This window comes from Falco punctatus, assembly GCF_963210335.1.
Source record: "Falco punctatus genome assembly, chromosome: 4".
NCBI lineage: Eukaryota > Metazoa > Chordata > Aves > Falconiformes > Falconidae > Falco > Falco punctatus.
The window spans coordinates 73,323,832-73,346,567 of record NC_137583.1 but is presented as its reverse complement, the minus strand read 5'-3'; the positions used below and the strand labels follow the sequence as shown (position 1 = coordinate 73,346,567).

Here is a 22,736-nt window from a genome sequence, read left to right as displayed (position 1 = left end):
TTGCATAGTAACTATAAATTCTCATTACTATTGCTTCGAAATGGAGTGGGTCAGGGAAGAATACTTCAGCTTTTCCCTTTTGGCCTTAACATCAAGCCTTTCATATAGTGCTGCTATGCATTGCAAGTCAGCTTTACATAAAATATTTATATCACAAGACTTGGCTTAATTATATTTCTTTAAAAGGAAAAAACAAAGCCAAAACAGGAAGACTCCAGAGACCTTGCTGAACCAAGATAAGACATTGTCCATGCCGCTGGAGGAAGCTAATGCAGCACGAGCATTGCAGTATCGTACAAAATGACTTACAAGTAGCCTGCCCCTCCATCTTCTGTGCTTTGGTTATTTTAGGAGCGGACAACTGTATCAACATTAACTTTCTGATAATTAATTCCAGGCATGTTAATTCCTACCACACCAGCATGTACTTATGTAAGATATGAATAGCTTACAGATGGAATGATAACGAGAGCAAATTAACACTTACAGAGTAAATAGGATTTCATCCAATATTCCTTCCCTGACAACAAGACTACAGAACAGCAGATGTCTTCAAGTTATTTGGCCAAAATAATTCCTTAATTCATAGCTTCTCCATATCGATCACTTAAAGATACATAAATGAGAGATTAGAGACCAGGCCCTACTCCAAGAACAATTCCATAATTGTTGATGGCTGTTTAAAATCCTACCAATAAACGCCCTAACCATCAAGCTAGGGAAAAGGCATGCCCTACTTCCTGAACTTGACTGTGCACGCTACAGGACATACATTAATGCTCTCTATCATTACCTCTCCATGCTGACTGCTTTGTAAACAAATATGCTCTCTTTATTTTACTAGATGGAATTAAAAAAAAACCCAATACATTAGACCACTTCCATAGGGAAAGACACTTTCTAAGACTATTCATGTATGGATGCACCACTATAGCATAGCTGTGCTCACAAATGGTATAACACTTGTTTTATCGCATGCTAGAACAATAAGAAAAGCCTTTAAAGTTTAAAACCGTTTCACATGGTCTTTGCCTTATTATGATGAGCTAAAGCACAGAACACCTAGATAAAGGGATATTTTTTAGTCACAAATGAAACCTTTTTTTCCTATAGAAAATCTTTGAAAAGAGTTATCATACTACATTTCTGAAAGCCTCAAAAATTCAGGTGCCCTGAAAGCCTGTAGCACAATTCTAGTTTGTACTTTTAAGTCATTAGGAGAAAACACCGAAGTGGCTGGATTCGAGGAATATTCCAAAAATAGAACTCAGCTGCTAACGGCATTCATGAACTCCTGAGCAAGCAGTGGTTCAGGAACTCCTGAACTCTTCTTTGTAAATCTGAACACGTTTTAAACAAGCTGGTAACTCCCCTCTCCCTTTACTAAACACAGAAGCAGGAAGAGATGTAGAGGTTGTCAGATCTAGATCTAAGGTTCTAGATCTAAGCTAGCTGAAGATAGCTTCAAATACAGAGTGTCAATCTCCATGCAGCTAGGAAAGGTACTTCACCTAGACGTGGAAAGATGCCTTTGTCAGATACCAATGTAAGTTTGGTCTGTTTTGCCTCTCCCACAGCTGCTACAGAAGGTGGAAGTCAAACTAAAAGAAAGTATGAGTGGCTGCCCTGTACCGTAGCAAGTCATTCACTAGACTGCAAAGAGAATCCTATCCAAGTCAGGGCATATATTCCCCTTTCCCTTTTCTCCTCTCTCTACCCCCACATAACACCAGTTTTCTATGATCACTTAGGATTTTTCTTCTTTAAACACACATGACAAGATTAGGTCTGCACCTGAAGGAGGAGGATTGGCACACTGAGCAGATGCTACACGGTGCGCTGTTCCAAACCCTTGTGTCTGCATTAACTCTATGTGCATTAAGTTAAGAAAGCTTAAGTATGAATCCACTGCCACTCTGCAGCAAGTACTCAAATATGCAGTGGGACAAGGCTTGGTCCTTTCTTGATTTTACAGAGCAGCTTACTTTAAGAGTTACTGGCCACTGTGGGAGGGGCATTCACAACCATTAAATAATTACATGAGATGAAATCCCTTATCAGGGGCTACTGACCACAGTAACTTAGGAATATCCTGCAACCTAGTTAAAGTCCTTAAATGGCCAAAACCAGGGAAATCACCACCAAAGTGTTCCCTCTAATCATAACCTAAACTTATTCTAATCTCTGAACATCTGCAAGTGGCCCTCATAGAAGAAAGATTCTGTGAAAGAACTGTCACTAGGCATGAATCATGATGGCTGATTTTAACAAAGATCTTTATTTCATGCCAAAACCAAAGTTTCTGAAAAGACAAGTTCTAACACTGCAACACATTGGAAAGCTATCAAACACACCTAGAAGGGAAGGCACAAAGTCAGACTCATATAGCTTCCCTGCCAGTTCTGAGAGCCAGAGAAACCCAAAACACCTGATCTATACTAGAAAAAATCATCCATTAGGAGTCAGATAAGAGGATTAGAAAACAAGTTTAACATTTTCTCTAACAGTTACCCAAAATCCAGAGGTAATACCTATTTGTTACTTTTTTTAAGGTGTATTTGGAGGAAACTATTCCTTCTCCAGAGGCAAAGTGGCAAATACCTTGGCGATAAACAAAAAAAAATTCTCTGCCAGCATGCAGAATACCTGAAGCTACAAGTGGTCTCAATTGACCAAACAGAAACCAGTCATTGCTCCCTCCCCTAACTTCCTTCTCAAATTGGAGAAGCCCCCAAGTCCCCACACAAACCAAGTCACATGGTATGCACCAAGAGTATCTGCACAGAGACCTCTCTGATGCAGTGTGACTAGGGTACCAACAAGTCTACACTTCATGTAGGGATCTCCCTGCCAAAAAAGCTTCAGATGCTTGATTAGCAACTTGGTATCAAGGTCCAGCTGTGGACCACAGTGTCGCACACTGTGGTCCCTGACCCTGCCTACACAACAAACCCAGAACAGTCTTTGCACAAGAAAAGCTTTTTTTTTACTTTAGCATTACTGATGTGCTTTAACATTACCTTCCCACCCATCCCCACCATTTGAAAGAACAAAGCTGGCTAATCGGTTCTGTGTCTTAGTGCTGACAGCAGGCACCATGTCTACTTCACAAAAGCAAGAGTACCCTGTCACTGCCCCACACTTAATGCATTAGTTTGTCTGAAATGGGTAAGTACAGTTCTGAAAATGAGTCTGCAGTTAAGTGAGAGCTAAACACTACTTTCTCTCAAACAACTGTTCATCCAATAGAAATACAGTGAAGCTTTCTATTTAACATGAGTTCGTATGTCACAGAATGGGTTGGGGTTGAAAGCGACCTCTGGGGATCATCTAGTCCAACCTCCTGTTAAAGCAGGTTCACCTAGAGCAGGTTGCACAGAATCACATCCAGGTGGGTTTTGAATTTCTCCAGGTAAGGGAACTCCATATCCTCTCTGGGCAGCCTGTTCCAGTGCTCTGTCACCCTCAGGGTAAAGAAGTTCTTCCTCATACTCAGAAGGAACTTCTTGTACTTCAGTTTGCGCCCATTGACTCTTGTCCTGTTGCTGGGCACTGCTGAAGAGCCTGACCCCAGCCTCTTGGCACATGCCCTTAAGATACACATACACATTGATAAGATCCCCTCTATCTTCTCTTCTCCAGGCTGAACCGGCCCAGCTCTCTCAGCCTTTCCTCATTAGGGACATGCTCCAGTCCCCTCATCTTCACAGCCCTCCACTGGACCCTCTCCAGCAGTTCCCTCTCAAACCAGGGAGCCCAGTACGGCAGACGCAGCCTCGCCAGAGCAGAGCAGAGGGGCAGGATCACCTCCCTCGACCTGGTGGCCACACTCCTCCTAACGCACCCCAGGATCCCACTGGCCTTCTTGGCCCCAAGGGCACCCTGCTGGCTCACGCACAAGTTGCTGCCCACCAGCACTCCCAGGTCCTTCTCTGCAGAGCTGCCTTCCAGCAGGTCAGGCCCAGCCTGTGCTGGTGCGTGGGGTTGTTCCTGCCCAGGTGCAGGACCCTACACTTGCCTTTGCTGAACTTCATTAAGTTCACTGCCACCCAGCTCTCCAGCCTGCCCAGGTCTCACTGAATGGCAGCGCAGCCTCCTGGTGCATCAGCCACTCCTCCCAGCTTTCTAACATCAGCGACCTTCCAAGGGTACACTCTGTCCCTTCATCCAGGTCCCTCCTGAATAAACTGGATGGGACTTGGACCCAGTACTGACCTGTGGGGCACACCGCTGGCTACAGGCCTCCAGCCAGACTCTGTGTGGCTGATCACAGCCCTCCGAGCTCTACCATTCAGCCAGCTCTCAATCCACCTCACTGTCCTCACTCATCAACTCCACGCTTCCTGAGCTTACCTATGAGGGTGTTATGGGAGAAACATAAAGCCTTGCTGAGGTCAAGGGAGACAACATTCAGTGCTCTCCCCTCATCTACCCAGCCAGTCATTCCATCACAGAAGGCTATCAGGTTGGTCAGGCATGGTTTCCCCTTGGTGAATCCATGTTAACCACTCCTGATAACCTTCTTTTCCTCCACATGCTTAGAAATGACCTCCAGGATGAGATGCTGCATAACCTTTCCAGGGACAGAGGTGAGGCTGACTGGCCTGTAGTTTCCTGGGTCCTTCTTCTTGCCCCCTTTTGAAGGCTGGAGTGACACTGGCTTTCCTCCAGTACTCAAGCATCTCTCCTGTTCTCCATGACCTCTCAAAGCTGATGGAGAGTGGCTTAGCAATAACATCTGCCAGCTCCCTCAGCGCTCATGGATGCATCCCATTGGAGCCCCTGGATTTGCACATGTCAAGTTTGCCTAAATGATCTCTAACCCAATTCTCCTCAACCAAGGGAAAGTCTTCCATTCTCCAGATTTTCTCTCCTGCCTCCAGGGTTCAGAATTCCTGAGGGGTGGTTTTAGCAGTAAAGACTGAAGCAAAGGTGGCATTCAGTAACTCCACCACCTCTGTATGCTTCGTCACCAGGGCACCTACCTCATTCAGCAGCAGGCCTATGTTTTCCCTAGGTTGCTATCAAGTTTAAAAAAACATAGTGAAGAGCTAAATTAGGATATGGCTGGAGTTTCAAGAACGTTGATTCGTTTAGATTTTGGTTTTTTCTCATTACATCATGCATTCAGGAAGATTTCTGCCTGTGGCACACTACAGCCAGTCACAACTTCCAACACAATGCCTATCAGTTGCACTGTAACATTGTATGTACTCTTAACTAAAGCAAAAGCAAGGCAAAGTTACCTGCCTCGCACTTCATTCACGCGTTCTCCAGAACTGTGACAGTTGTTGTTACTGGTACATTGCATTTGCTGTGGTTAATTCACAGTAAATGCAACATACCGGTAACAACGTACTGTCACAGTTCTGGAAGCACATGCAATCATGGAATACCCAAAGTACGACACTGCTGTACCTGTAACACAGTGTTACCCTACCCTCCTCCAGAGACCAGCCTGTCACTCCCTGTCAAAGACCCATGGAGATGCTACTTGGCTGGTGGGTTTGCTTTGGCAGCAGGGAGAGGCCAGCACGGACAGGAGGCAAAGTCTCCCCATCACTCAAGTGCCATAACGGCAGCAGTGAGGGTCAGGGAACGCGCAGGGTGGCAGACGGGCAGAGGTGACAGCCCCAGCTCCCCACGGCACGGCGGAGCAGGGGCTCTCCAGCACACACCCGCGGCTCGTCACGGCGCTGTCGGGAGCTGGCAGCAGCGTTTCCCCCCGCCCCCGAATCCCCCCCCGCCCCCGACGCCCAAAGCTTCGGGACAGCCCCAGCGCGGCCGCGGGGCGGTCCGGGCCCCCCCGCCCAGGCCCGGCTGCGCCCCCGGCGCGTCCCGGGACTAATAAGGAAGTTTCCGCGCTCGCCCCGCCCGCGCCGCCGGTACCTACAGAGGCCGGGCACGTCCAGCATGTTGGAGATGCCGCGGTCGCACATGTCCACCTCGGGCTGGCCCTTCTCCCTGCTCTCCTCCACGATCTTCTTCAGCGACTTGGACATGGTCTGGGCGGGGCAGAAACGGACACCGTGAGGCGGCCGCGGGGGGGCCGGCTCCTGCCCTGAGGGGGCCGAGCGCGGCGAGCCCGCCCGTTGCCCTCCGCGCCGCCGGGGGGGCCCGGCCCGGCCCCCGCACCCACCCCTGCCCAGCCCAGCGGAGCCTTGACCGGGATGCCGGCCACCCTCCCGCCCCCGGGCGGAGGAACGGGCCCGCCGCCGCCCCCGGGGCGACTCACCGCGCGGTGCCGTGGCGGGACGCGGCCGGACGGCGGTCGGTGGCCCGGCGGGCGGCTCCCGGCGGCTGCACGCGCCCGCCACGCCCCATTTCCCCCCGCCCCGCGCGCAAGCGCGCTGCCGCCCCTCCCAGGAAGCGGGGGCGCTCCCCGCGCCTGCTGGGGGCGGCCACCCGCCCGAGCGGTTCCACCCACGGCCCGGAAAACATCGGGCCAATCAGCGCGCCTCCTCGGTGCAGGCCCGCCGGCCATTGGCTGGAGGAGCCGCAGGAAGGGCCTCTGCCCAATAAGCGCGCCCCGCGGGTGATAGCGGGTTTCGGTCCCAAGCCGCTGGGGTTCCGCTTGCGGCTCTAGCGCATGCGCGGCGAGGGGCGGGGGCCGCCGGGCGCGGCCGTCCCGGCTGCGCGGGGTGCGGTGCGGGGCCGCCGAGGTGCGCACCCCTGCGCGGGGGGCTGCGGTCCGGCAGCGGGGGCGGGCTGGCTGCGGGAGCTGGCGCCGCAGGAGGGGGCACCGGGTGGCGGCCCGCGCCCCGGCAGGGCGAGTCCCGCACGGTTACGCCGCCGTCTCTCCGAAGCGCGGGTTAACGCGCGCCCCCGTTGGTGCCGCGGTGCCCGGGCCGCAGCTGCGAGCGGCAGCCCGTGGGGCTGGCCGGGCCGCCCGCAGCGCTGTGCCGGGGCCGGGCGGCAGCGGGGCCGGGAGCGCAGCCCCGGGAGCTGACCGAGCAGGGCTGCCGGGCACTGAGGTTTGGCAAAGGCTGCCTGAGGTAAAACGCATCGTCCCCGAAAGATCTGGGTTTATTGAAGCAGAGGTTTCCATCTCTTCAGGCATCTTTGTGGATTTTCCAGTCAGCTCCAGCTGCAAAACTGGTCACAAGGCTGGGCCCAGTTCAGAGCGCTTCTGACTGGCCTTGCCACCGTGATGCTGGAGCTACAGCCTGGCTGCCTGGAATGTTTATGCATATAAGAGCTTTGACAGGAGTTAAGAAGCTCCAGCTTACCGTCATTCGACAGGCACGCAAGCTCAGGGCAATTAATGACAAATCTATAAAATGACCTAAGGCCAGGCCACCCACTGCGAACTACAGCCTTGAATTTTGCGTATGCGCTCCCTATGTACTGCATGGTGTTACTTAGAAACTGAAAAATAATATCCACGGAAACCAAGACGATGAATGGGAAGGTGCCTAAACCAGCAGACCAGGAGCATCGCTGGAGCTGCAATGCAGCTTTTCCTTTTTTAGGAATGTTAGGATTTAATTATGAGTGCCCTGCTTTAGGCTGGGGTAGGTTAGATTTTCTTCCTAGTAGCTGGTACACTGCTGTGTTTTGGATTTAGTGTAAGAATAATGTTGATGACACGCTGACATTTTAGTTGCTGCTCAGTAGTGCTTACCCTAAGTCAAGAACTCTTCAGTTTCCCGTGCTCTGCCAGTGAGCAGGTGCGCAAGAAGCTGGGGGGGATCAGGGCCAGGACAGCTGACCCGAACTATCCAAAGGGATGTTCCATACCGTAGAACGTTATACCCAGTATACAAACTGGAGGGAGCTGGCCAGAGGCTGGGGACTGGCTGGGCATTGGTCAGCAGGTGGTGAGGAATTGTATGGTGCATCACTCGTTTTTCTTGTATTTTATTCCTCTCTTCCCCCTGCCCCCCTTTTCATTACGATTGTTATTGTTACTATTATATTTTAATTTTTTTCTGTTATTAAATTGTTCTTATCTCAGCCCATGAGTTTTACCTTCTTTCTGTTGCTCCACCCCATCCCACGGGGGTGGCGGGGTGAGTGAGAGAGCAGCTGGGTGGTACTTAGTTGCCAACTGAGTTAAACCATGACACTGTGTTGTAGCATGTTTATCCCTAAATACAGTTACCACCTTGAGTCCTTTCCTGAAGTTACAGGCTGCTTTCAGGTCTTCCTTACAAAAACACAACTGGAAGAACTTCCTTTTATCTGGATTGCTTGGCAGAACACATGGTCACTCAGATGTACAAGACAACAATGTATTGTGCCTTTTTTTCTGCAGGGATGTGAATCCAGATCCCTTTCGTGCCTAAGAAAATGCCGTGGTTGCCACCAGTCACTTGTCCCAAAGACCAATGTGCTAGCATGTCCACTGTTCTTGTTTTGTGGAGGCTTCATTTAGTAGCAAAGGCTTGGGCAAATTTATTGTCTATAAAATATGGTCCTAACTTGCTTATTCCAACAAACAGATAAAGCACACGTGACTGTGACAAGATACTCAAAACGGTGTCTTCATGTAGAAGCTTACCTGGCTTCTTGCTGCCCCATGTACGCAGGAATCAAACCGATAGCATATTACATTGCACATGGCCTGGATGTCCACACTCCATCCCTACCATAGAAATATTTAATTATTCCCCTCCTAATAAACATATTGCCATTACCCCCTTGGGTCAGGGTTGGTTTTTTTTTACCACCCACCTAATTTCATTATCCTTTTGGTGTGTAAATATTTCATCTATCACTTGCACCTTCTATGCCATCTACTTTGGTTCCTGCTTTAGCAAACCTTTCATCTGAGTAAACATACTAATCAGTGCCCTAATCAGGCGTGCATTGGATTTGGCAGACAGGAGTTGCTGTCAAGCCTTCCTTTAATGCTTTTCAGCTCCTCGTGAAGCGCTAAATATCAATTGGTTGAGAAGGAGTGGGAAAGTAAGTACACACATGCCACGCTGTGCGAGGGCCAGGCCATTCCCCGGTCTTGAAAAATTAATTTTCAGGTTGTTCCATCAGCAGTCATACTCATGAAAAGTAATTTCCTGCAGAGAGCCTATGCCACTTTGCTAACCCCATCAAACCTCTCCCATCCCCTACCATGTCTTCCCAGTGCAGCCAGTTCTTCTGAAATCCCTCTGATTCCCAAATATCCTTAGCTCCCTCTATGTCCCCAGCTAGAGGCTGGTCACCCTGTGTCTGGGGACTGCCCAGTGGAGCCCTCCCCACGTGTATGGTGGTTGAGCTCACAGTACAGTTTTTTCCAGTTTGGGTCTCACTGTACTACCAAGCTACTGAATTTTTGCTTATGAAACAACTATAAAATATTTTGGTATCTGTCAGCTTTGTTCTAAATTTGTCACTTGGCTTAAATGTTTGTAGAGCAAATGCCCAAATTCTTTGCAGAGGCTGGCATATTCCTTCTGTCCTGAGGGCAGCAGGCTGAAGTAGGTGACTATGAGGTAGATGTGTGGCCAGGATTTTATAGCAGAGGTGCAGCTGTTGCGTGGTGGTAAGAGGAGGGAGAAGTCGCTCCCTGCACTGATTGCCCCCAGCCTGCTCCGTCCAGGCAGCGAGCGCTGGACGTGCCTCCCTCCCGCTGGTTCCTCCCGCTGTGCTGGGGGCCAGCAAGGCCATGGGCAGCTCTGACACTGCCCTGGCTTTGGCTGTCCTAAGTAGTTCAAACCAAGGAAATGAGGTTTTACATTATTACTATTGTTCTATTTTTATCCTTTCTGCACACACCCCCCCCCCCCCAAAAAAGAAGCTATCACAACGGCCAACACTGATGCAGGGTTAGCGTATCGTCAAAAGGATGCAACAGCAACACGCACCTGCAAAAAACAGTTGTGTACTGCTAGGCACTGCCACTAAAAATGTACCCATCAATGTTGCAGTGATTATGTGCGATAACCGGCACGTAATTATTTATTTTGCTGATCTTTGCCTTATAAAAGCAAACTTCTAGAATATGGCCTTTATTTTATTATCAGCTAATAAACATTTTAAACATACATTTGTTAGTAATCTTGCGTTGTTGCTGCTGTTATTATGAACAGTCAGTGTTATGATTTTTTGTTAAATTTCATTTTCATCAGGACTGCAGAATAATTCTGTGGTTTTACTTTGGCAGCTGACAAAAAAAAGTTACGCTATGTTAATTCTGGTGCCTAGGACACCTATCTTGAGTTACTGTGGGAAACTGAGACTGCTCCTCCTTTGCTTTATGAGATGAGTGAAAACTGCTTTTCAGTCAAAATTGCTTTATAAATTCGACTAGAATTAGCTAGTGTTTTAAACTGACCATCACCACTATTTCCAGCATTTTAGCTTTATATCTTCTCTCTACTTCAAGTAACCATAGCCCCAAAAACCTCACTGCGGTATTACTTCTCATTTATTGTTTATAAAGAGTAGCACCACGACATGAGAAGGGCAATTAAAAAATACTGTTACGGACCTTTTAATGCTTACTCTTTGAATCTTAGTCTTCCAAGTGCTTACCATTCATATATAACTGTCTCGTAAGATATACCTTTGTATAAGAATAAATATGTATAATAACACGCAGAAGAAGATGTACAGATCAGTTAAAAACGTGCAGGCTTTAGGAAGTGAAAACATGCACATTCATTACCCGTGCTTTGTCACTGGCAGGAGGGAGGTTGTTTGTAGCCATGCAGGTATTGTAATACAGACGTGCAGCATTCACAACTGCAATGTTATCTATAAAAATAGACAGCAATGTGCACAGACATAAAAGCAAAGATATTCACGGCAGTATTGTGAGATGAAGCCGTAAATCTTATTAAGCACAGATTCTGTCTTTTGAATTGTACACTGCAAAACCCACATAGACGTTTCATAGAATAATTCTTTTTAAATTATCTGTTTAGTTTTTCCTGGTTGATTTTGCTGTGCATTCATTTCAAAGCAAGTGGTTTAAATGACTCCTTACCTTCCAAGACAGAAACATGGTTTAGCATCAGCTCCCTCCTCTAAGGACCTCCACTTTAATACTTCTGCAGTGGTATTTCTGTTGTGGTTCCTCATATGAAATGTTAGAGGACAGCAGTGGGTTACTTTGTTCCTGTTTTTTTTAAGTAATGGGTTTGATAATTTATTCTAATTTTAGACTTTGACTATTTCTGTTGAAAGTCAGTTGGGCTAGATCAATTGAAACTTGTACCAGCAGCTTCATTCAACAGTCTTCATAAGCTCAAATTCTCTGCTGGAATTCATTTTTTTCTAAAGAACCTCATGCATTTTACTCATTTTGTGAACAAAATTATGGACAGTATGGAGTATTTGGAACATTTCAAGATGCACCAAGCATTAGTTATTGTTACATTAAAAAAAAAATCTTACAGATTTCTCTTCCATCCATAGCGCTCTTTAGTCTTTTCTTCTGCAGAAGTTCAATGATTCCCTAAAATTTGTTTGACATTGTGAAAGTCATGCCAAGAGCAAGTATTTATTGTATCAATAAATGTCCAGAAACATTTAATCTGCTTTAAAGTGGAGCATGCTTTTGCTCTTCATGAAATCAATCTTTTTGAAGTACAGGTTTCAGCAAACTCATCAGTTTAACTCCAGTTCCCCTCTACAGCTTAAGGCCAAAGGTTGTGTTACCAGCATGGCCTCAAGCACATCACACATCACCAGATCGCACCTACACACTATTCAGTAAGTTGACAGTAAGCCAGCCTTAGTGGGGGAGCACAGGAACAGGGGTGTCCTCAGGGAACTCAACTTTCTGTCCTTAAATTGTATACCATGTGCCTGACACTAGTCTCAAAAAGCCACTAATGAACTTTGTTCATTAGAACCTTGCACAGGTTTCTATTGTTTGTCAGTTCGTGCTCTGCCATACTCCTGGCAAGGCCAAGGTTTACCCTGAGAACTCACCATCTCTCAGGCCATCATCCACTTTTAACAAGAGAAGCGAACGCAGGGCAGCGCGGTACCCGCCGTGGCCGCGAGCTGTCTGGGGAGCCATGCCCTTCCCTTGCACCTGTGCTTCCAGCTGAGCTCTGCTCCAGGGCAGTGAAAGACAGAAAATGACAATGTTTGTGCCTAACTGGTTGTTGACTAAAATCTGATGCTTCCATCGCCAGCCGCCTAGCATCAAGAGACAGCAGCCAGATCTTGAGGGGATTCTCCGCCCTCCACCAACTGCGCCAAATCCACAGGGATTCATAGGAAGGTCAAAACCGCAGCGGACGTTCACAAAGCCCCATGCTGCAGCCACCCACAAGGAAGAAATCAAATCCTCCTGATCTCTGCAGACAAACAGCTGAAGCCATGCTTGACTGGATTTGCAGTGGCTTACCCACTGCTATCTTTAAAGCTTATGTAGCTTTACCTGCAGGCGGTTCAGATGTTTGTTTTCTTTACTGCTTGCTATCCCTTTTATGGGGTTTTAAGTAAACTTCATGGACAAAGATTGTATCGTCCCTTGACTCCAAATATGAAATCAGTTTGGTGTGGACTCCCAGAAACAGTTTTCTGGGCCACTAAACCAAAAATGTTTATATTCACTATATGGTCTTCCCTTATTTGAGAAACTTTCTGTTTTGCCACCCGCTCAGTAGGATATAGATGTCTCCTAGTTTGATCCAAATAAAGATATTTCTCTTTTTCCCATGTTACACTTCAGCATGTTAGCAGAAGCATCACCTGTACATCAGCTAGTTTTTTCTTGGTCCTTGGACAATTAAAAAATGCTGGTTTACGTCTAATTCTTTTGGCCAGCAAGAGTTCACAGGTTTCTTTCTAACCTATTACCAGGTGATTTTGAGTTGTATTTTACAGCTTGCCATCTACTTTTTTGTCCTTTTTCTCTGTTTTGTGTTTTCTATATTTTATTTTAACCAAGATGGCTTCTCAGCCACTATAAAGTTTTGTATGTTTGTGGAATTATGGCTTTTTCAGTATTCACTGAGAAATCTTCAAAGAATTCCTAGATTTTTTTAGAACCTCATTGACACTTTAATATCATTGACACGTCAATATCATGTCATAACTAATTATTGCAGCAATCACGTGAAGGAATTACTTCCCTGTAAGTGACTCTTTGTAATAGTTATGAAGTGAGAGTTCTGATGAGGCCAGTGTGAATTCTGATTGCTGCAGTGTGAATTCCTCTTGCCTGTCCACCATAGGTGACATTGAAGAAATGAACTTATCATTCGTTCTGGGTTGTCAGAGAAAGTGTTCCATGGTGGGAATCTGCATCCTCTGTATACCCTGCCAACAACATTTTTAATGTGTGATGTACGTTAGCCTGGGTAAGGGAAAAACTAATTCTTGTCAAAGGTCAATTGATATATTTATGTCTGCCCTATTCTGAAGTGATATCTATTTTGTAAGTGTCTAGGAAGTTGCCTACAAGGTGAACTAGTTACTTTTAGATAGGAAGATGACATAGTTACTAAAGTCTCACAAGTTTTTTATATTCAGTTGCAAAACAGATTTTGAAGCTTGAAGATATAACTCAATAAATGTAATCACAGGTATTTATGTATATTGAACATAAGGCTCTGATGCTGACATTACTTCTTAATGTGGTTAAGATTTAATGCCATCGCATGTCCTTACTGTGTTAAACTTCAGTGAATGCTCGAGCACTTATCCAGCCAGGTTCTTTTACCCGATGCACGGCCTTACTGAAAGACCTTCAGCAAAGTTCTCTGTGTAAGTGACTGCAGGACAGGGGCCACTTTTTAGCAATTTCTGATTTCATTCAAATGTTTTCAACGTTTTCAAAGATGCCTTGGACAAAACCATGTAGGTCTATAGAACTGATTAAGGACGACTTCATTTTGAATATTTTGTGTTTCAGTTTTATCCTGGCTCATTCATTTTTTATAGCACTAAATGCAAAACTTTGGAATTATGTAGCAGAATGTAAAAAACCATGTTCCAAAAACTAGCAAAAGCTCATTTTCCCAGTTGGGTAGATAACAGTTTATTTTAAGTACAACGGGAGTACACATTTTTTTGACATTGTTAAATTCATAACAACTACACATACAGTAATTTTTAAAAGGTCTTACTTCAGCTGCAACTGTCATAACCAGATTTCAAACTTATTTTATGATCTAAAGTCTCTTCCATATAGCAAGGAATGGTAATATATTTCTCATAAACAGTGTTTTAGCTCATCCAGCTTAAATGGAATCCTGATGGTAAAGTCACATATTCGGCATGAAATTTTATATACACTTGATGAGATGTAGCAGTAAATGGAGCAATGTTTGTATCCTAAAATTAAAGACAAGAAAAATTAAAAGCTTTTTAGAACATCAAGATCCTATGGAAAAGCCAGTCAGAGAGATAAAAATGAGGCACAAATTGGATCATAGATGGGAAGTGACCTCAAGTCAGTGCTAGAGATTGCTGTTGCATTTCTCCCTCAGGGTATTACAAATATTTAAATCACAAATACTAAATACAGAGCAAAATATCTTGATGCCTCCCACTAGATGTCACCGTAAGGTGCACTGGAAAGCTTCTGAGGTGCCGCACACTCCTTAAGCCTTCACTTCCACACATCTATGTGGAATTCATGCCAGTATTGGCGAAACAGTCTTGCACTTGACAATGTGCACAATAAATATTCGTTTAACCGTTTACTGGATCAGAGACAGTAGGCAATACATACCATTCCACAGTACGGCCCGACTGGAGGACAGCTGGCATCTGGCCCATTGTAAAGGATCAGGTAGTTGCTACCACAATCCCCTGGGCCATCGATGCTGATGAAATCAAAGTTCACTGTGACAATTTGTCCCTTGGGCACAGTAATGGCCCACTCACAATCAGTGTTGTTCTGGTACGTTGCTGGGTAGTTGGGACTAGCAAATGAGCCAGTGCTGCCGTATAATGTTCCGCCGCATCCTGGAAACAGACACTGTTAATTAGCCAAAAGGCTTAGTTTCACAAGATACTACATGATGTAGTAGAATTAGTACAGTATTAGTAGTAACACTGAAAAACAGAGAGAGATACCGGGAGCTGGAACAACGGGTGTGGATAACAGCATTATTCCAATAAGAAACAAACTGAGGCTCTAGCTTCAGCAGCCTTAGAAGAGTACGCAATGGGCATTAGATGATCACTGGATATTAAAAATCAAAACCCCCAAAAGTCTTTGAAACAGGAATCAAAGCCTTAAGTCTATTCCTTGGTCAGTTCAGTTCCCAACTACTCAACTAGAGACAAATTCTTTTTGGCTGTTCTTTCAATGAAAAGCAGTGCATCACCTGATAGAAAAATACAGATGACAATTCAGAGAAAATAGTCATATTAAGTAAACTAAAGTTCATTTATACCAAAATTAAATCTCCAACAGTGGGCAGAAGCAGATACCCTGGGAGAAAAGCAAGTTTATAGAGTAAGAGTGAGCATGTGCAGATCATGCCCCAGATTACTCTCAGTCTCCAAGAATTTTCAGCTTCCAGCTCCCAGAGATGGCATCTTTGAACTTAATAGTGTTTAACAGATGTCTTCCGTTAACTTCTTCAGGTAGCCCTCAAATTCATGTAGAATTGTAGCATCCTATGGGAAGGAGCTCCACAGCTTAACTGCATACTGTGTGAAGTACTGGTTGGTTTGTTTTGGTTTGGATCTACCACCTCCTGACTTTATCTGATGGCCTTTAGTTCTTCTATGGGAAACGTCAAAGAACGTTGATCATTATTTATCATCCAATATTGCTCAATTTTATAGACCTCGGTAGTTTCTTATCCAGATTGAAAAGGCTCAGCATATGTCATACAGAAGCCTTTTTTCATGTTGAGCCACTAGTTATACTGGTTTCTTTATAAGAGGAGACCAGAACCGGGCACATCATTCAGTTTGCGTCTGAACTATGGATTTATACAGTGACTGTCTATGTGTTCTCTCTTCCCAGCAATTCCTAGTATTGTGTTAGCCTACTTGACTATTAGTGAGCAGCGAGCTCTTGTTTTCATGAAACTATTTTACCCTCAAGATCTTGATGCTGAGTACTAGAAGTCAACTCAGAGCCCACATTTTTGTAAGTAAAGTTAGGATTGTCTTTTTTTGCCCACGTTCTTCAACACTTTCCAACACTGAGCTTTATCTGTCTTTTCATCACCAAGCCACTCGATACTGTTAAGGTTATTGTGTAGGACTTTTCAACTGACCATGAGCTTCCCTACTTCCAGCAACTTAGTGTCATGAACAAACTATTACCCAGCTATTCATTGCCATTTCATAAGCCATTTATGAATGTGCCTATGATACCGTCACTACACAGCATTATAGTTAGGTTATTTTCCTGGGGCAAATTTCAGTCCTCCTCAGGCTTAGCAGTGTCTAGATCCTAGGGCATAACTGGACTATTAATGGAGTAGGCTGACCACCACGACCACTCTGTGGATCCCCAGACAGATGTTACTGATACTTTCTGACCTCTCAGTGAAAGAGGCAGATCTTCATCCTAAGTGGACTTTATCATCTGAGGTTGTCAACATTAGAGAAAGGGAATTGCTTCTGTCACATAAAATGGATCTCATCCCACTCATCTTGAGGAACATCTACCTCTCTGCAGTGACTGAATGGGGTGGGCGATGGGTGCTTGGGAAGGTCTTAAGCATTGATGAAAACCGAGCAGGCCGAATTCCGCATTTCTGTATTTTCCTTCTGTGTACAATTGCTAAGTGATATTACTTTGGAATTACAGCCTTACCATTTGATGATGAAGTCCAAGTAATTTCATATCCATCACGAGCCCCTGAAATATCACTCTTGAAACGAAGGTAGACAACGTGATTTTGGGGGAAGATGGGACTGGGCACACTGTTTCCACAGAACCTGCCAAGTAGTGGTGATTGCACATCACTCCCATTTCTGACCTTCAAGGGACAAAAACCCCACTGTCAGCATTAAATCCTGATGCCTGTTATATACCAGTACAATTATGCAGGGACAACAAGCACAGCACAAACTATGTAGCAACTTGCATGCATACCATAATTATAATTTTAATACTGTTATTTTTCCTGCTATGTATTCTTGTATAGAAGGGAAAAGAGACCATTAACCAGTCTGCCTGAGTTTTGTAAGTAATTGCACAGAACAAGTTTCATCAAAAACAGGTAGCTAAATTTTATGGTGTGGTTCATCTCCTGACCGAAAAAAATTACTTGACTAGTAGCAAAGATGTGCTTTTGCAATTCAAGTCCATGTTTTACTTTTCATAAGAAATTTTAATATTCCAGATGAAAAGATTAATTATTTGCCCTACAGACCACTCTTTTCCCTGGCCACATTAAACACAGATCATATTACATAGCTCAGACTAAATCTGATTTTCTTCTGAGCTCCGATAATGCTGGTGGTCAGATCCATTTCTTGAGAAAGTAAAGAGGTTATGAAAGGAGAACTAAATAATGATTCTGCCACAGACATCCGATTCTTGTCATCTGACCAGGGAACAGGGAAAGCTTCAACAAGGTTGAAAGGACAGCGTGAGGATTGTGTAGGAGGGTATGCTTTTTATTGACACAAAATACTTTTGCAAGTATCCTACACTTGTTACTAGAGCTCTTTTTTCTTTTTTTTTTTTTTTTAAGAAAAAATGCTTTTTTAGGAAAAAAAAATATTTTCAAGAAAAATAACAAGCAGATAGATTCTACTGCTGGAATGAAAGCACTCAGATTTATGGCTTTCTGTTTATGCACAGATGTTAATATTGGATGAAAACTACCCCAGCTTGCCCTGTTAACTGGGTAACATCAACAAGAGCTAGGTAAGGATGAGTTAGCTGATGATGAAACTGTTTATTCATTGGTTTTGCACTTACTATAGTGTCTATTGTTTCAGCTCTTACTGTAACATCTCAGTCCCTTCCACCACAAATCTGTAGCAATAAATTAGTCCCTAATGTCAATTCAGCTTAGATTTGATCCAAGCTTATTAATTTCCCTTGAATTCAGCAAATTTTGACACATGCCCAGAAAATACGTATACTTGTTTGATACCTCTAGGAAATCACGTGAACATTGTACGCTGTCTTCCAAGCTGAAAGCATGAAAAAAGAGAGAAATCGTGTGATTCGGGGGAGCTTGTAGAATGATAGAACAGTCCATATTACTGGGGTGATGACCAGGCCAACCAGGGCTCTTCAGGTAACCAAACGGCTGGTTATACACTCTGCTGCATCCTTGAGACAGAAAACCAGAAACATGTAAGCATTTCAGATCTCTGTATTGCTTTTCACTGTATGAAATAAACAAAGAGAATGGTAGGTAGACTTTTTAGACATTTCTTCAAGCTTACCTGTAGCTTGATAGGTAAATCTGACTCCATTATTAATCATGTATTCATCTGATTTGAAAGTCACGACGGCAGTGCGATCGTAAGAATAAAATTCAGGGACCGGAAAAGCTTCAGTGCCACAGAATCTATGGACTGATCCTTGGCTGTGCTGGAATTCAATACATGTCACAAGTTACTTAGTGATATGATTTGGTTTTCTACTTACTGAACTTTGGGTGAATATATCTCTCAACACTCTCTCTATCAGTTATGCAATCACATTTTAAAGTTCTCACGGAAATCAATTAATAACGTCTCAACATTTAGGTTCAATTATTATGAGAAACAAATCAAATGTAACAGGTATTTTCATTCCAAAATAAGAATCAAGGAAAGAAGGTTTCAGCTAATATAACACAGAGGACATAACAGTAGGGTTTTTCTGCTGCTTTTTACAAACACTCTTCTTTGCATGAATATTCATTTTTATTATGGTTCTTGGATGGAAGGAAGTGCAATTGGTTTATGAAAACTTGCTGTTGAGCAGTATTTCCTGGGTGTTAAGTTTGGCAGCTCTGTTACTTGGTGCAACTGTAAAAAACTGTGTAACACTTACCAGGTCTAACTCAATGTCTATATAGTGTGCTTCCATGAAGTCTTTGTACCGGTTAACACACCTTAAGTGGGGCACGGTGTGGCCCTCGCACAGAATCACCAATTAATCTACTACCAAATGGTGGGTGTCACATCTCTTTACAAAGAGTGAAGGGAGCTGAATGTGAATGGGGAATGGTATCACCAGTAAATTTCTTACTGTTGGTGAATCCTGGAGCTCCAGGTAGTTCTGAGTACAGTCCTGGCCAGAATGGAGGTGGAAGGCCTCTACCACTACCCTGACTTGCTGTTGCGGAGGGGCATCGATGACCCAAGTACAGAGAGTAAATGGTGGGTATTCATTCGGGAAGTTAGGAGACGTTGCGGTCAGGGATGTAGAAGTTGCATTATATATTCCTCCACATGGTCCTGTGTAAAACAGTAATATATGCATCGTAGAGTGAAAACCTTTCCAACTGGGGAAGAATATATATGGGGCAAAATTACACTGGACAATGCAGTTTTGTATTTACCTGTGAGGCTCTAGAATAACAAAAAAAAAAAAAAGTAAAACACATGCTAATGCTGTGTCGATGCACGTCATAAAACTCAAATAAATGTTTTTTTCCCTACAATATCAGGCTATTTGTTAATAATCTGTGAGTGTTCTGTTTTGCACTCCAGACTGACAGCCACCCTTGCAACCAGCCAAGACCAAAGAGTCTTGGGGTCTAGCCGTGGTGATTTTAGCTTGCTTTTAGATGCTGTGCTAAGGACTGTCTTTGCCCCTTCCTGAGCCTGATATCTAAAACAAATTTTGATGACTTATTACTTGAATACATATTTCCACAAAAGAGTCACAACAATATATATGCATACATGTATATGTATACTTACGATCCACTGTGGTGTAGGTAGCATTGAAACCCTCCCTTTCCACAGAATTGTCCGTGACAAATTTCACAGTCAAGGAATTACGGGTAGAAATAAAAGGAGCTGGCACTGTAGATCCACAGAATGTGCCAGCTAAATTGGCATTTTCATTATCTCCATCATAAAGCTGAAAGAAGAAAAGTATGTAAGCCACTAACAGTTTAGGCACAACAAACAAACAGAAATAAAGTTCTCTGACCCCTCCTGACATTATCACTTCTTTCACTTGAAAGCACCGTAGGTGGTCTTGTGCTTTAATAGGACGTTCTTGATTACTATAATTATTCACTGCCATACTAACTAATTCTGTTGGACAGTGTAAATCCCATTATGGAACATGCTGGTCCTGCCTCAGAAAATCTATTGAAAATTTATTCTCTTTTAAATTGGCATTCTGATTTCTTTTTTATATGTAATCCCAAAGTGCTCTTCAATAGAAAGGTTGATATTATTCATGAAAATGTAGAATTAATTCCTAGTTTCACGGAGCTTTTCTAATGCTCAACAGGATCTATAATTTTCCTTGGTGGATCTCATTTAGCAGTGTTCTGCTGTCCTATGTTTTTTACACTCATCCCCAAGAAAACAGCTTTCACAGGTGAGCATTGAGCATCAAGACTTACTTATTCAAAATTTTACAGATTACAGACTTTTCAAGCAATTGTGTATGATAATGAAGCTGCAAGTTTACTTTCAAAGCGCTTGAGTTTTGTTTTGTTTCTATTCTGTGAAATAATACTCATTTATATAGGCAGCCTAAGACCAGAAGCTTGACATAAGACCATAACAATGACAAAACTCTTATTAGTTTCCAGAAAGGCAAGATGTCATCTAGAGTAGTAATCTAACCCAACAAAAAAATGTAATTATATTAAGCAATTTAATTTCTTCTTAAGACCGTTTTCTATTAATGAAGTTTTACAAGGAGAGGATAATGGATTATATCTCACTAATATTTTCTTGTTAAAATACGCAGCTATCTTACTTTGACATAATCATATCGGCAAGTCTTAGCAGACTGTGCTTCAAGCACAAATGAAGTGAAGGTGAGGTTGATCAGTTTGTTTACAGGTGCAGTTATGGTCCATACACAGTCCAGATTTTTCTCATATCTTCTGGTCACATTGGAGACTGGAGAGCCAAAGCGATAATCTGAACTTGTCAAGTAACCACCACAGCCATTCCGAGGTCCTGTTGAAGAAGCAGAAGCTTTCAAAAAGTAATTCCTGGCATTATTTAATATTCAACTCTTTCATGTCAAGCCAGCATCATTTTTCTGTGCTTCAGAATTTTACTGTCCTGTCTCACAAAGACCATCTGAATGATTAAAAGGCTTTCAACACAAACAGCGTTAGATAGATAAGAATCACAATTAAGATTTGGTAGAGTGAATTAAGATCGTGTCTTCTCTTTGCATATAAAATCAGTATCCACTTTGAAAATGTAGCAACGGGGTTTTTTTAAAAGAGACTGTAGGAAGACAGAGGACAGAAATTAAATAGAACGGTGGTTCTTACCTGCTAATAAGAATATTTGGACAGTAGGGGGCACTGGGTTGTTGACTTTGAAAATGTGGTTAAAAATGTAGAGTTGCTTATTTTGGCAATACGACCCGTTCTGGGAGGACAGAATTTGGCAGCCTGACACTGGGACCCTGACTCATACTCAGGAATCTAGCTAAAAGGGACTTACTTCTGGAAGTGTTTTGCTTGGTGGGAACTTACAACCCCTCTGAAAAGCAAGCTGCTTTTTATTTGGATCCCACAGACTGAGCTAGCTAAGTCCTGGAATTACTCGCTGTGAAAATCTGAACCCTATCATGTTTTCAGTCACATTGAAAGAAATTACTTTTGGAGAAAAGCCGTTATTAGAAGATCAGAACCCTTTTATCACATCTAATTACAAACAAGCAAAAAATACTGTCTCTCTGAAGAGATATTTTTTTTTTTACTTTCTTTGGTTTTTTTGTACTTTGATTTCCAGAAGTTGGACTGGGCTATTAAATCTGATCAATTTATTTACTTACTTCCCCAGTTTCCATGGGGTCTCCTGGCCACTCTTTTAACTCCGGAATTCAAATAAAGTATGGTTCATACTCTTGCATTTGAGTCTGAGAAAGAGTTCTTGTAAACAGCACAGAGCAAAGCAGTAACTGCAAGCAGCCCATTATCTCCCACACCGAATCCCTTTAGGAGAAACTGGTAATAAATGAAGCTACAGCTGCGGCCCAGCAACATGAGCGGAGTTTCAGAATTTCATCTGTGTGTGTAAAATATGCCCGTCTGGCTGACGTACAGTGACTTAACCCTAACACACTGATATACTTTCAGTCGTACAAGACTGCGCCCTACTTAAGTTACAGTATTACAAAAGATCCCTCTGGTGAAAAATCAGCATCCAAGCATTCAGGATTGCATCAGTAACCCAGGGTTGGAGAACCCTGTCTTGCAAGACTGTAATGGTTAAACCAGAATGACTAAGGCTAATTGTTGTCCTGCTCTAACCAAAGCCGGAAAAACTCCACCCTACAAAGAAGCTTGCTTAAACCAAAATCTTAACAACATGAGATTTAAGCTTTTGCTATAGTTAAAAATGAATAGAAGAAACTTATTACAAAGTGAAAAAGTCAGGAATTAATAGTTTCTAGTCCAGTTTTGTGGGCTGGTAATGAATTCAGAAACTTGGGAAAGTGTTAGTCTTCCTTTTAATGCCACTGCAGAAGCCGAGAACAACAGTGGGAGAAATGTGAACAATAAATCACGTTCTTACAAACAGTCTAGGAAGGAGGCAGATGTCAGACAGGAGGTTGCCTGGACCCTAAGACTGCAGTTTCACTGTATTTTTCTCTGGGTTCACCCTTCTGCATGATTTATTTAGTTCTCCTGAAACAATTTTGTTGTAGCCGTTTCCTGCTCAGCATTTTGGACGCCTTCTACTAAACATAACAT

The 22,736-nt window shown here is 43.6% G+C and overlaps 2 protein-coding genes across 10 annotated transcripts in view; both read right to left on the bottom strand.

The window, feature by feature from the left end:
* Positions 1-6,394, bottom strand: part of RSU1 (Ras suppressor protein 1) — a 110,196-nt gene extending 103,802 nt beyond the window's left edge. The window contains exons 1-2 of one of the 2 annotated variants that reach the window (XM_080386385.1): positions 6,236-6,394; positions 5,894-6,005 (exon numbers count right to left, since the gene is read on the bottom strand). In XM_080386385.1, coding sequence (XP_080242511.1) covers positions 5,894-6,002 — 109 coding nt within the window. In that variant the 5' untranslated portion in view covers positions 6,003-6,005; positions 6,236-6,394. The remainder of the gene's footprint in view (positions 1-5,893; positions 6,006-6,235) is intronic. The other variant, XM_080386384.1, reaches the window with a different exon arrangement.
* A 7,523-nt stretch (positions 6,395-13,917) lies between these two features.
* The window catches only part of CUBN (cubilin), a 151,446-nt gene continuing 142,627 nt past the window's right edge, over positions 13,918-22,736 (bottom strand). For all 8 annotated transcript variants that reach the window (XM_080386348.1, XM_080386347.1, XM_080386349.1 and 5 more), the window contains 8 exons: positions 20,774-20,979; positions 19,753-19,915; positions 19,076-19,284; positions 18,283-18,430; positions 17,985-18,166; positions 16,691-16,856; positions 14,639-14,874; positions 13,918-14,238 (listed from right to left, as the gene is read on the bottom strand). In XM_080386348.1, coding sequence (XP_080242474.1) covers positions 14,131-14,238; positions 14,639-14,874; positions 16,691-16,856; positions 17,985-18,166; positions 18,283-18,430; positions 19,076-19,284; positions 19,753-19,915; positions 20,774-20,979 — 1,418 coding nt within the window. In that variant the 3' untranslated portion in view covers positions 13,918-14,130. The remainder of the gene's footprint in view (positions 14,239-14,638; positions 14,875-16,690; positions 16,857-17,984; positions 18,167-18,282; positions 18,431-19,075; positions 19,285-19,752; positions 19,916-20,773; positions 20,980-22,736) is intronic.